The sequence below is a fragment of the Hakea prostrata genome, chromosome 1 (assembly GCF_041222555.1).
Source record: "Hakea prostrata isolate BN-2017 chromosome 1, UWA_Hpros_2, whole genome shotgun sequence".
Taxonomy (NCBI): Eukaryota; Viridiplantae; Streptophyta; class Magnoliopsida; order Proteales; family Proteaceae; genus Hakea; species Hakea prostrata.
The window spans coordinates 28,503,910-28,518,493 of record NC_142600.1 but is presented as its reverse complement, the minus strand read 5'-3'; the positions used below and the strand labels follow the sequence as shown (position 1 = coordinate 28,518,493).

Below are 14,584 nucleotides of genomic sequence, written 5' to 3'. Positions count from 1 at the left end.
ATGCCAGAAAAGGAATCAGAAGTAAGAACATCTACATGATGAGAAGGGAAGTGCATAAACTAACTTCATAATCAACAGACAAAAGAGAAAAGACAATCTATGGGTACCAATCCTGTATGCCAAGCCATTTATCCCCCTCTCCCCCCCCCCCCCAAACAAAAAAATTATATAAAAAAACCCTATTTGCCAACCATAATTGCTACAAATTACTTGAAAACAAATGATAATAGAACAAAACAAGACCAAAGGCTATAGAATCTATCCACATGCTGCAATAACATCTTCGCATCTGATCTTAAATTAGCTTGAAACAAATTTGAGAGAAAAGAGAAGCAGAGGACCATTCGGCTCTTCTTTTTCCACCATAATCATATCACTAATGTGAGAGCTGTAGAAGTGGCAAACTCATATAGAGAAAAAGATAGGCTAATAGAAGCACTTCATGTACCATCTTTGAAGTTAAGCATTCTAGAAGGCACAAAAAATTTGTGTGTGTATTCACGCAATGAGATGAGGGGTAGTATTTCTATTTCCCATATACTGGACCAAATAATCATTATAAAACCCAAAATATTGGACTCTACAATGGAAGAAACAGAATGACTTAGAACGATTATCAGATTTAGAACCAAACCATCCACTCTCAAACAAGGAAATGCAGTGAAAACGTTAGCCAAAATCGACAAAAGAGATTGGGAGAGATGATGGATACCTGAATTTGAAGGATATCGCCTAGAACAAGAGGATTCGAGGTTGACCTAGACCAAGTGTTGGGGTAGAAGATATCGATTGAAAATGTCTTTGTAGAGCTGCTCTGCAAGTGCGTGTTCAAGGGTAAGTACACCTGCAACGCACTCCAGGTCTCAAGCTGCAACCCCCAAATTCGTCTTCGTCTTCTCCTCTGCAAAGAAGAAAACGATGAACGTCTTCGTCTTCGTCTTCGTCTTCTCCCTCTGCAACAAGTCTCAACTTGAAAAGAAAACGAAGAGCTGAATGGCTGTCTTGCTAGCTTCTCTTGATGTTCTTCTTCTCCAGCTTGGTTCAGAGCTCCAAAAACGTCAAATGAAATGGGCGAGGTGAAGAACAGGGGTTTTGGGTAGTTTCAAAATGTTTTGAACCTGGTTGTTTATACGATTACACATTCGTGTATATACGTATAGTGTTTGGTTATGTAATACTTCATAAAACGTATTAACCAATCTTATACTAACCCACTCGAACCGCCCAGACGGACCGTTGGGTTTGCATCAGACCGAACCGAACTGAACAAACAAGCTTTATGAGGTGGGTTTTGATATAACTTGATTAATTGAATGAGAGGATGATGCCAGCCGTCCGATCTAACGGCTGGCTGCACGGTCAAGCGCATTTATGAGGCACTACTGAAGCAAAATTGGATTGTTACTTGTTCTGAGACTGACACATGCAGTAGTCAAATCAAGCGAACCTCAAGCTTCAAAATTGTTAGTGGCTTGGCGAATGTGGGCTGAATAAAACACTCTATGGACCCAATTCTACAGTGCTGTCTACTTCCCGCAACGTCAGTTTCTCAAAGCTAAGTTAGGTAGGTCCCCTGGCGGGGCTGAAGGGTGGAAGGAAGGTTTGTTGTGGCAAATAGGTACAGGGGAGCATGTGGACCAAAACTGTATCCCCTCCTATCAGAATGTCAAGAGTGAAAACTATAAAGCCTTTTAACTGCCCATTAGCTACTGTAGCATATTTAATATGCAAACAGGGCTTGAGAAGAGAGTTGTTTCAACCGGAAGATGTGGATGCTATTCTGCAAATTAGGTTGACTAAAGATTGTATGATGTGGGGAGTTGCAAAAAATGGAAGGTTCAATACCAAATCTGCTTATCATTGGCTAATTAATCTGAGAGATGTATAGACAGACAGGTACAAGCGTCGACATCTAGACCCGTGGATGGGAAAGCATCCTGAAAAGATTTGGAAGAGGCTGTAGAACTGCAGAAGTCTACCTAAAATCAAAAATTTCTTATAGTGGGTTTGTTGTGAAGCAGTAGCATCAGGAGTAATGCTGCTGAAAAGGGGTGTGCCACTGGATCCTGTTTGAATGCCCATATGCGAAAGTGATCTAGTTCGGATGTGCTTCCTCAGGAGACCAATCTTTCATTAGCAGTAGCTTTGGAGCACTGGGAAACACCATCACCTACCGAACGAAGGATTATGGGAGGGAGGTGCTGTGTCTGTGTAGACTATCCGCCCTTTGCTGGAATTTGTGGAAGTCACCAAACGATTTGGTGTTTAATGGAGCCTCTACACGGCCTGAGGATGTAGTTACTGCAGACTGGTAAGAGCTGCGGCTGTAGTGTGGAAAACTCTGGGCCGGACAAACAAATTATAGGGAGCCAACAGGATGACTTAGTCCATCTACGACACCCCGATGGTGGAGGCAAGAATACATTGATCATTGCCGTGATGCTGCTAGCAGAGGGGAGAACTTGATTGGCCCGACGGGCTTTTCGCCAAAGCAAAGGAGATCTAGTGACAGTTTTCTTGTCGTGCACTTAAATGTTATGTATTTGACCAGTGCGCAAAAAGCTCTGAAGTTGATGTTTGAAAACCCAGAATTTGGATTAGATTTTAACCAAAAGCTGTAAGAATTGGCTCTACAATATCCTTATCCGAGTTATCATGTAGAACTGATTTAAGCTGGATAGGCTTCATCTCATCTCGTCGGCCAATTTTTTAAGTTCCTGACTTTGCTTAGGTAACCCTCTTTTTTGGTAAAGCTTTCTTATGCAACCCAAGGACAAGAAAATTCATTGGTAGAGATATGCACAAGGGTCAATGCAAGCACGCATTGCGGCATCAGTACCTTTCATGGAGTTGAGAGGAGAGGTCATTTTCCTCCCATGTGTCTGCAACATGAGGTGCCCTCTTCTATATAGAACATTTCTAATCAAAAATAGCTACCATGAGCAAATTAGGTGTGAACGAAAATTTAGTCTATAATTGAGTTTGCTTTCAACCCAAAATGAATTGGGCATGTGGTGGAACAGAGTTTTTGAGAGTTCATCAAGAGAAGGGGAAAAAAAAAGTTTTAGATCCTATGAATGTAGTTATACCTAATGAAGTGTTACATAAGCTAGTCAATACCATGGATGATGGCATGTCTTCGTATTTCTCTCTATAAATCAGACTGCTCCACTCATTTGATTTGCTTTCCTCTCTTCTTGCTAATTAACAGTGTCAAGTCTAGAAGTTGGATGCTGACACTGTTAACAAGAAAGCCATCATGAAGAATCCAGGAGGTACTTCTCCATATTATTGAGATCATTATTGATACTATAGATGCAACTGACATGATCAAAATGAATTGGGAATGACCGAGCAGCTAAAGTTTATGCAGAACTGGACAGAAGTTCACACGAGCATCTTCTTTTGATTACCAGATATCAAATGTACAATTCTATTAACTAGAGCAGACAATTACAAATATCCCGGGGAAAAAATGGGGAACTTGTATCTCTCTCAATGTAAATGCCACCTCTAGGAATGAAAGTTTAGACAGTACAGATAGAGTCTTATCAAAATTCACAGAAAAAGCACAAAATATGCTTACCACTCTAGTTCTTCGTTGAAGGTCTTGAACAACCACAAAATGAAACCTTCTTTCGCCTGGGGCTGTTTCTGCCAACACCATAACCATAAAGATAGTCCCTCAAGAGAACCCTCCTTTCTGGCACTTTAATTTGTCCTTTGTTTCTTCTATACTCCTCAAGCTTCAACACATCAAACTGGACTTTCTGCAACTGAACTTGCAGCCGTCCAATCTTTTCAGACACCCGCCGTGCTTGTTCTGAGATTCTTCTCCTCCGAACATTATTAGTCTCCTCCATTTCCAACATGGATTTTTCATCAGAGGACAAGAAACCCTCTGCACTCTTAGTCAATTTGGTGTTAACGTCAGACAGCTGCATGATGGCCTCTTCAACTTCCTGTAATTGCCCTTTCACAGTATCATACTCAATATCCTTGGAATTTTTGCTCTTCCCCAATATTTCCACCTTCTTTTTTAGATCTTCCACTGTTACATAAAGGTTCATCAACTTCTGAGCATCAGAAGCTAGTCTTTCTAGTATCTTCCTCCTGTTCCCCTTTTGAGGCTCTGATCTCCTGCTAGACACCTCTAGTATGTCAACACCTAACTCCTTCTCAACTTGTGACTTTGAGAAGGAATGCTTTCTCTTCTGTTCCCTTACACCAGTCTCACCCTTGGTAGGTGTAGACGGCAACTTCTGTCCCTTGTTAACTGCAAGATCCAGGTTGTAGTCATGTTCAACAGTTTCCCACACCTCAAGCATGTCATCATCTGTGTCAACATTTTGTTCCTTGTTCCATCCATATTGTCCAACTCCATGGCCATAGGATGACTGTTCAGAAACATGATCAAGTGGAATATCTTTCATCAGTAGCACATTCTTTACTTTGGATCTTTGAAGCTCTGTTTTCTCTAGATGGCCTTCACTGGACCCATCCCTGAGTTCAGAGCCTTCCAGAGGCAAGATGACATCCCTGCTTGTTTGAACTTCAAAGTCTTTCCTGGAACTGCTCCTAGATTTTATACCTATGGTCTCTTTCTTCACAGCCTCTTGCTTGTCTTTGTCTAAGCCGTGCAGCACTGCAAGCCTCTCCTTCTCCATCACTATCTTCTCAATAGCTTGAACCCTATTCAGCAATTCCTGCAACTCAGAAACCCCATTTGGCAGCACAGCTCTGTGATCTCCACTAATCAGTCGTTGGCTCTCATGATATTGATTTTCCAATTCTAAACCCTGGAAACAAGTATATGAAGTTACATTTTGCAGTTAAGATCACTAAAGTAAACACAGGGAATATAGGTGGAATCATAGAAAGACAGAGAATGCTTAAACAATCTTCATGAAGTGGCAAGTGGTGCTGGGAATAAGAATTCAAAAGGTAAACCCATCTAAACTTAATATTGCACAAGACTAAAACCATGAATTGAAAAAAGATGGTATTAGATCATGGCATTCCTTAGGAAGTCTTTTACTAATCCCATATTGAAGATACAAGGTAATCCAAACTAATATGGAAGCAAAAAAAAAAAAAAAAGAAAAAAAGAAGAGAGATTGATTAACTTGGTTAATTAAAGTGAGTCTGAGCAAAATTATTTGTCCAACTTGAAAATTAGGGTGTCTAGGTTGGGAATTCAGACAAATTTTCAAAAATTAGAGACTTCAGATATAGTCATTTACTTAGTTAATCTTGACTTAGAAAGAATTGTGTCACATCCATTATATTTCAAGCCCAAAAGTTCTATCAATTTTCCGCATTGACATAGCTATATTATACTTCAAAAATATGAAAAGGGAAATTAATAATGCACTTTGCTAGACATTTTGAACATGGACAATATCTTTGTGTACGATCCAAGTACTGATTTGTATCTGGGTTGGCCAGGATATGCCACATTATATAACGTGGAGCCTGATTGTCTAGTTTTTGGCTAACGTAGTGATCTAATGTCAGACAATAAATGGGAATCCATTCAGATGCACTTGGCCAACAAACTAAACATATGCTGGTCAACAAAGAATTATTATAAGCATATAAGATCCCCTATCTTCACTGTCCAAATTCAACATTAAACAGTAAATACTGTAATGACCTCAATCGGTTGATGTAAGTGTTCAATGATGTGTATTAAAATTTGAAGGTAGATAAACCTCTCAAGGTTTTGAAATCTCATTATAGCCTGGGTTGGAACAACTCAAACAGAACCGTGGGCTTAACTCATGAATTTCTGATCAGAAGAATAAGTCTATAATATAAGCAGAAATAAGTAACTTACCATTGGTTCCATCTTTGCCTGTAAAGAAGCATGCTCTTCAAGAGATGAGATACTATCCCTCAGGGAAACTATGGCAGGCAAATATGCAGCCATCTCAGCTTTGAGTTCTCCATTTTCACCATTCAAAACAGAAAGTTCTCTGTTCAGCTGTTCAATCTCTACTGTTTTTGAAGCACTTTCATGTTCAAGGATTTCATAGTCTCCAATAAGCTCATGAAACTTCTGTTTAAGTAGAGCTTCACACATACTGGACATCTGCAGGTCTCCATAGAATTTTGTAGCATCGGCCTCCAGGAGTATGATTTCATTTCTTCTCTCTTGCAGCTCATAACTAATATTTTTCTCCTCACTTTTAAGTTCTATGGTTTCCTCATGTAATTTGCTCAGTTCAGATTCCAACCTCCTATTTGCTTCAATAATGCAACCAATCTCCACTATCTGACGGCTTTTATCTGCAGATAGCTCAAGAATATGTTCCTCTTTCTTCCGTCTCAACACCTCAGATTCCAAGAGTTCCTTCTTCAGGCCCTTGACATCTGTGAATAACACTTTGTTCTCATGTGCTACAACTACAAGCATCTGTTCTGCAACTGAAAGTTCAATTTCCTTCTGACAAACTAGATCCTTTCCCATCATGATTTGATGATTCAGTTGCTCATTTATCTTTCTGACTCCATTCATCTCATCCTCCAATTCCTCATAAGACTTCTTAAGATGCAGCTTTTCCCTCTCTAACAATTCCAACTTTTCCACTATAATGCTAATTGCTCTCTGGAGGCCACTGTTAACTTCATGAAGACGGTCCAGGTCTTTGCTAAGCTCTTTCAGTTTCACAGATTTCTCAGAGATGCAGCCCTCAAAAATCAAGGAGAGAATTTCCAAAGCAAATGCCTCACCAAGAACACTACTTACTTCTTCTTCAAGCATATGTGCCACTTCCTTTGTGTCTGACAACTCCTTGCTCAGAACTCCATTAACTTCAAGAAATTTAGAATTTTCATTCTGGGACACTAGGTACACCTCCTCCAAGTCTGAAAGTTTAGCCTGTAGCTTATCCATTTCAGCATTTAGTATCTCCTCCTGGTGCTCTCCCATCCTGACATCTGATTGTAACTGCAAATTCATCTCCAGAAGTTTATGTTTCTCATTTTGCAGCATCAAAAGCTCCTCCATCCGGAGTTTGAACTCCTTATCAAGGGTGTTCCTTTCACGCTCAAGATGTGTTGTGTGCAGTCTCATTTGTTCTAGTAGAGTAAGCAAAACCAAATTTTGAAATGACAACTGCTGCTTCTCATCCTGAACTTTCAAGAAAGAGTGGTTCGTATTTTCAATCTTCCTAAGAATATTCTTCAGCAGCATTTGATCTTCTCTGACCTTATCATGTCTTGCAAAATCTGTATCAACTTCAAGGGAATTCAAGATCTCAATAATCCCTGCTCTAAGCTTCTCAATTTGGTCAGAGAGGAATTTTGTTTCTGCATGTAGCTTGTGGTTTTTCTGTTCCAGTTCCAAAATTAATTTCTCAGATAACTTGGAGGCCTCGAAGTGTTTCTGAGACTCTATGAAAAGAGAGAGATTCTTTTCTTCCATATCTCGGATAAACTTCTGCAGGATGAAGATCTCAACCTGAGTGTTCATTGACTTGTCAAGTTGTTCCTCAATTTCTTTCTTCCTACAAATACCTTCTTCTTGCAGGACATGGATGTGCTTTTCTAGAGAATCTAGCCTAGTGTCACTTGACTCAGCATACCTTGCACGTTCTTCCTTTTCTAGATCCAAGGAGACACGTAGCTCTTTGACTTGGAAAAGTGTGGTCTCTTTCTCCTTCTCCAGGCCAAAATATCTTTCTTCTAATTGTGTGCATTTGATCTCTAGTTCTTCCAATCTTTGCTGAACACTTTGTAGCTGAGAGACCACAGATTCTTTTTCAGAAAGAAGTGCGGACTTTTCATTATCAAGAGACTGGCAAGATTCTTCCAAGCTCTTCACTTTTGTCTTTGAACCTTCCAGTTCAAAAACTGTATCAGAAAGGGAATTCTCAAGTAATGTGCTCCTCTCTAGGAGCTTTTCCACTTTTTCAGTCATCATCTCTAACTGGGAAACCAGGCTACCCTTCTCAGCAACAAGAGCAGATTTTTCTTCATGGAGAGACTGGCAGGAAGCACCTAAGAGTTTCACCTTCTCTCTCAATGCTTCTAACTCAACAGTCACATCTGAGAGGGAGTTCTCTAATAGAGAATTTTTCTCCAGAAGTTTTTCCATGTTTTCCAACTTCTCCAATAGAGATACTTTTTCATTGCTGCCTCTCTGACAAATTTCTTTCAGCTTTAAGTTCTCATCCTGCAAGTTCTTGACTGCTGAAGCAAAGGACTCGGGGTTCAAACCTAATGATTCAATTTGCTCCATTATACTCTGCAGGTGCCTGTTCAAGTCATTTATTTCCTCTTTCAGACAGTAAATCTCTTGTTGAAGAGCATTTCTTTGGTCCAAGCGAAGTTCAACCTCCGCTTCAAGATTTTGTTTTGTCTCCTTCAAGTCAAATATCTCACCCTGCAGACCACTAATTGAATTGGCAGATGACAAGTTTTGGTCCTCCAGTTTCTTGTTGTCCTCCTTGATTTTCTGGACTCTGTCCTCCAAACCCTGCTTCTGATGCTCCACATCCTTCAACAACTGAACAGTTTTTTGCAGCTCCACTGCAAGATTTCTCTGCTCTGCCTGAGATTGGGAGTGCAAACTCTGCATGGTTCTCAAAGCCGCATCTGCCTGCAAGAATTGCACATGCTCTTCTTGTACACAAGTGTGGAATCTCTGCAATTCTTCCTGCTTCTCTTTAAGTTCCTGAGTTTGCATCCCCATCTTCCGTACAAAAGCATCCAGCTCCGATCGTAGAGATTGATTAATACTCTCCAATACAAGACAATGTTCTTCAGAGCTGTGTAGTTTTGCTACTCCTGTTTCTAGCTCAGTGTTTAGTCTTCTGGCCTCCTCCTGTGCATGAAATACTTGAGTCTCCAGAATAGAGATTCTCTCCAAACACTGATTATACTGAAGAGCAGCCGCTTCCTTCTGTTCCTCTAGTTTAGAAAGGGCAAGTTTTAGTGCCTGGACTTCAGTTTCAGCTCTTTCAGCTCGCTCATTAAGCTTTTTTGCTTCCTCCTGGGCAGAAGAGATTTTGCTCTCCAAATTTGTTATTGTCTCTAAACATCCCTTGTATTGATGAAGAAGAGTTTCCTTCTCATTTTCTAATCTGGCAAGAGTTTCTTTCAAGTTTTTGGCTTCAGTTTCAGCTTTCCCTGCCCGTTCATCAAGATGTTTGGCATCACGTTCTGCATCAGTAATTTTTGCCTCCATATTAGATATTCTTTCCAAACATGCATGGTATTGAAATAGCCTCGCTTCCATTTCAGCTTCTAGTTTGGAAAGCATTTCTTTTAGGGTCTGAACTTCTGATTCTGCTTTACTTGCTTGTTCATGGAGTCCTCTAGCACTGTCTTGGGAACTTGAGACTTCAGTCTCTAAATGGGATATCTTCTCCATACTTTGCTGGTAGCAAAGAAGGCCTGCTTCCTTTTCAGCTTCCAATTTAGCAAGAGCATCTTGAAGTTTTTGAAGCTCCATCTCAGCTTTAAATGCTCGCTCAGATTCTGATTTAATTTGGGTCTTCAGATTCTGGTTCTCAGTTGACAAGTGAAACACACCATCATGTAACTCATGTTCTTGCCCATCTGCCTCCTGGAAGTTCAGGCCTTTTCTCGCCTTAACTTCTGCAACCTTTGCATGATTCAGCGATACTTCACCTGACCCAAGTAAATCACCGAACTGTTTCAACCCCTTTTTTCTTATTTCAACATCAGATTCTTCAGCATAGCCTCCATTGCTTTTCTTGGTATGCAACTGTGATGAGGAAAGCTCGAAAGCATCTTTGTGCAAGTCGTCAGGTTCATGCAGTCTACGTATAGGACGTGGTGTCTTCGGTGTGTGAGGCTCAGCCTCTGTGGTGGAAGGAGTATCATCAGCCGGTAGAGGGGGAACTTCGTCAGGAAATGCTTCAGCCATGGTACGATGGGCTTGACGGAGTGCACCAGTTGCATGATCATATCTTTCTGCCAAAGCACGATAGGCTCGGTAGAACTCCTCAATCATTTTCATAAGTTCTGGACGTTTCCTGTAGTACATCTCTACCCTCCCTTTAAAGGTATCTGCATCTTCTTCAACAAGTTTGATCATTGTTTTGACCTTGACATCCATATCTGTCAAGTACACCATTTATCAGTAACCAAACCACAAGTGCTTTGGCCAGAAAGTACAAGACTGAGAAACCACGGAGTACTCATGATCATCATAAGGGAAACTACTCATAATTACATTGATGAACAACCATCAAAACTGCACACTTAAAACATACCAAAAGAAATGACATGTCACAGCCTAAGTCAAAACCAATTCACCGTATACATGTCAATAAGGATGTATAATTCGTTAAACAGAAGGGCAGTCCACCCTGGGGAAGGCTCAAATAAACATTCAGCGAGAAAAGCAGAATGAAACTAACAACTGGACTACAATCCCTTGTAATGTAATCAAAGGAGATCTTGAGCGTTGAGTGTGTATTTACTGTTCATGGTGGGGAAACTAAGTCGGTCCACCCCTAACCCTCTCCAAAGTTGACATGAGGCCTACCAAAATTTTCCCAGACTGCAATTAAATTTAAGACCAACTAAATGATGAGACCCTCATAAGGTCAGACCATAATTATAACTCACTACAAAATCATGTCAATCATTCATCACCAGCAACTGTTTTACATACACAGACTACAAAATTTTGAATCAGTTCAAGAGAAGCTGTTTATTGTCTAGAAATACTTTTCCAGCATCTTTGTTTAGTAATGACGACCTAAAATCACTTGGAGGGCTGAGCCTTTTATAAAACTTCACTGCTCTCAAGGGATGCCACCTCACTAATCACATTCAGCCCAATCATACCTTTTCACCATTTGGTTCATGGTATTTTTTAAGATAAAAGAACTGAACAAAACACAGTATGTAGATGTAACTTTAGCAGAAATAAGAATGGAAGGGTGGTAGAAAGAACTGATGGTAAGGAGCACCTTGAAGTGGTAATTGGTACCTAGATTCAATTATTAATAAATAAGGAAAAATAGAGGATGATGTTGCAGATAGAAGTAGAGGAAGGTGGACACAGTGAAGAGGTGCTTTTTGTGTTTAGTGTGATCAATGAATGCCACACCCAAAAAATTAATAACTATAGCACAGGTATACAACTAGCAATGATGTGGGAATTGAATGTTGCTCTAAGATATAAACATATAAAAGAAAATTAGAGTAATTCGGATAAAAACATTAAGATGGGTGAGTGGTAAAGTTAGAAATATAATAACAAATGAGCACTATTAGTGGTAATCTAGGAGTAACTCCAATACCTGATAAGTTGAGAGAGTCATTGAGGTGGCATGTGCAAGAAAGAACCCTAAATGATTTGTAACAAGGTATGATGTGGTTTACTTGGAAGAGCTAAATGAGTTTGACAAGGTCAAGATGATTTTGAAGAACCCATAAGAAAAGACATGCACAAATTAGGGGTAAAATAAAGAATGATTTTGAAAGAGTTGGGTTGCGAAACACGACAGAGATAAGGCTTAGCTGAGTTGTTGAGGGAGTGCATTATAACTTCTCACTTTTTCTTTGCTATTGAGAAATTAGAAAATTAATTTCCATACACCCACATTCCCATTAGATCAGTTCAGCAAAGAGGAATTTCCCAAGGACTTTGAAGAATTGAAGGCATACTTTACAGACTGCCAGGTTGTTTCTTGAAAGGCATATAATGAAAATTTTATAGACCAAGTCTCATTTAAGAAAACACCATTAGCACAAAATCCCCCCCCCCCCCCCCCCCGCGCCAACCCCAAACAAAAATTCAGTGATTGTCATCAGTAAATGCAGGACCTGCACATTCCTTTTATAGAAATTCTAAAATGGTCCCACCTTTCTATCTTTTTTCATATCAAACAACACACATTCCCTTGATGAGGACATTTTGAACTTGTTTAACTGAGTGAAGTTAATATCTTTGTGGATCAAACCATCACAGAATATGAGGTCATATTTCAAGCACAGCCACTTTCAGGAGTCTGAAAATTACAACAAACTGCCCATTCACAAATAGCAAACTCAAGTATGTTGAAAAAGGGATACTGCTATGTGAATTAACAAGTTCAAAGAACAATATGTAGTTCTGCTAAATAAAATCTGTCATGAACAAGACTCTGCCTTATCCAAATCAATTCATGCCTCCATCATGTTTGATGGAAATCAAATCTTGAGTTTGTTTAGTTAATTTCTTTGGCTCACATATAAGATGAAAGATACAAGTTGATAGTTCAAATGCCACTTGACTCAGAATTGGAAGGCTCTCTACCAAAACCAACTACAGAACTGTGCTAGGAGCCAATATCAGTCAGTGATGGCCAGTGAGACTATGAGACCCCCAGCTGGGCTCATTTTCCATGCCCTGCCCACTGAAGCACCTTATTTATATATATTAAGATCAGTTATATAGAACGTAAGCTAAACCCCCCAAACATGATCAAATGTACTCACAATAATTTATCTCTTCAAACATAATCACATCAAAGCATCCAGACAGGAAAACTCACAAAGAACTTATCACATTCACACAGTTGGAATTGTTCCCTCTCTTCACCTTCCTCTTCCCCCCCCCCCCCTGGGGGAATAAAATTTATGCCCCTACTCTTTATCAAAGAAAATATTTCACCCAACTCGCCTATAAGACAAAGTGATTCTCTCAATAAAGAAATTTCTTTTTGCCATTATGGTCCTTTCCCAGATGGAAAAGTCAGATGTAGCTGATACAGAGCAACAGCAAAGCCACAAATTGATGTTCAGAAGAAGCACAATTGGGAGTGTACAAATCAATATCATGCTAGTTCTTAGACTCCAAATTCTTAGTTGAAACGGAGGTTATGAAACATGGTTATAGGTTTGAATCAGTCAGTATTGGTCTGAGTTGAGATCAAAAGGTTTTTTTTCTTTTCTTTTTTTTAATCACTGCACTGACCAATACAGCCTATACTGTACAGGTACTTAAGAGGATGAGATTTCACAAATGTGTTTCTGGAAAACTTATAAACGTTATCACGTTTCCCGAGGGAAAATACAACACACACTAATTTGATCTAAAGAAAACTCCAATCAATCCCTACCCCAAAAAACATAAATAAATAAATAAAAATAAACTCCAATCAAACCAGTAACAGAGGGAAATACCTTTAAGATTTTCTTGAAGCCATTTAGAATTCTTTGGGCTTATATGGCTATCCCACCACCAGGGGTACAAGCGTCTAGAATCAGAATGTAACAAACTTGCCATGATTGCAGCGAAGATCACCAACGTAATCTGTTCTGCTTTAGAGAAACCCCTATCCTTGTACAAGTTAAAAAAATTCCAGGTAAGGGATCCGAGCCAGAATCAAATTTGAAGGGATTTTAAATCCCGCAGGGAAATGAAAAGTAAAGTTTTTGAAGCTTTATGTGAGTCCCTATGCCTGCATATAGAGGTCAAGAGGAAGGGAGAAAAAAGGAATAAGCTTCTTAAAACCATGCTTTATGTAGTCCATAATTCCTACATAGAAAGAGAACTACCTGATTACCAGACCACAAGTCCAGAAAGTATTAAAAAGCCACAACAACTCTTCCCTCTCTTTTGAAGCTCCTCAACACTACCTGATCGACAGACAAATCCGAAACAGAAGATTAGAAAAACATCAAATAGTTGTAGAATTTCTCAATTAACAAGACGGAAAAGCGAGGAACCAACAAGAATTCACTGAAAACTAAAAATTTGAAAACCAGCGTAATCATCACGCCATCGATCATTAGAACCAAACCAAATAATAAACAAAAACAAAAAGGAAAGAAAGCAAAGCAAAGCAAAGCAAAGAAACAAGTTCAGATATCAAATTATGAGATTAAAAAAAAAAACACAGGTCTTTTCAAGGATCAAAATCAATTCAACATGAATTGATCAAAGAAGAAGAAGAAGAACTCACCATAAAAATGAAGAATTAGTCTAGAGTTTGTGCACGCAGCTGTGATTGACAGTCGAACAGCTGCTTTCCTCCCTTCATCACCCCATTGCATGAAACAGATTCTTCCGTATTTCTCTTTTCTCTTTTCTCTTTTTCTCTTTGGAGTTTTGGACAATTGCTTCAAAGTGGAGGCAACACTAGCAATAGAACAGAGACAGAGTAGAGACTATTTCATTTCATACAAAAAAATTGAAATAAACAGGTGGCGGAGGAATATAGAGAGAAGATTTACCCTTTTTTTAATAAAATTTTAAAAAGAAAAACCAACCTGGTTTTTAAAAATGAATTTGGAAAGATTTTTCTCAAGATTTATTTCTGTTTTCAAAATCATACAAACATCCCACGCACGTGTGAGTCACAAATCAAATCAAATCAAAGGTAGGAAACACAGCTTGTGGGACCCATGCACAGTAATTCTCCTCTGTCTTGTGGACCCCACTGTTAGAAGGATACGTGCCGAGCTCGTGCGCGGGTTTCTTCTTTTGTTCTCTCCATCAAATTTAGAGCCGTGGAGAACGCGTTTGGCAAGGTGGATTTGTTTTCTCCTCCGCGCTGCGTTAGGCAAGGACTAAGGGTGTCAACCGGTATGGTTTCGGTAATTTGGTACCGTA

The 14,584-nt window shown here is 39.5% G+C and overlaps 1 protein-coding gene across 2 annotated transcripts; it reads right to left on the bottom strand.

Annotated features, from left to right (window-relative positions):
• Nucleotides 1-3,298: 3,298 nt before the first annotated feature.
• On the bottom strand, nucleotides 3,299-14,159 carry LOC149028624 (protein NETWORKED 1D-like). 2 transcript variants are annotated; one of them, XM_089138361.1, is made up of 5 exons: nucleotides 13,935-14,159; nucleotides 13,528-13,608; nucleotides 13,153-13,309; nucleotides 5,840-10,092; nucleotides 3,299-4,799 (listed from the first exon to the last, which is right to left on the bottom strand). In XM_089138361.1, the coding sequence occupies exons 3-5, from the start codon at nucleotides 13,253-13,255 to the stop codon at nucleotides 3,591-3,593; spliced, it is 5,565 nt and encodes a 1,854-aa protein (XP_088994487.1). In that variant the 5' UTR covers nucleotides 13,256-13,309; nucleotides 13,528-13,608; nucleotides 13,935-14,159; the 3' UTR covers nucleotides 3,299-3,590. The 2 variants fall into 2 exon arrangements, with proteins under 2 accessions (XP_088994487.1, XP_088994480.1); XM_089138354.1 differs by having other exon boundaries at nucleotides 13,153-13,304.
• Nucleotides 14,160-14,584: the final 425 nt, after the last annotated feature.

Coding starts and splice junctions, on each gene's coding strand:
- LOC149028624 (XM_089138361.1), bottom strand. CDS start 13,255: ATGGCAAGTTTGTTACATTCTGATTCTAGACGCTTGTACCCCTGGTGG. Junction 10,093..13,152: donor GCTTCAAGAAAATCTTAAAG/GTATTTCCCTCT, acceptor TGTACTTGACAG/ATATGGATGTCAAGGTCAAA. Junction 4,800..5,839: donor AGGCAAAGATGGAACCAATG/GTAAGTTACTTA, acceptor ACTTGTTTCCAG/GGTTTAGAATTGGAAAATCA.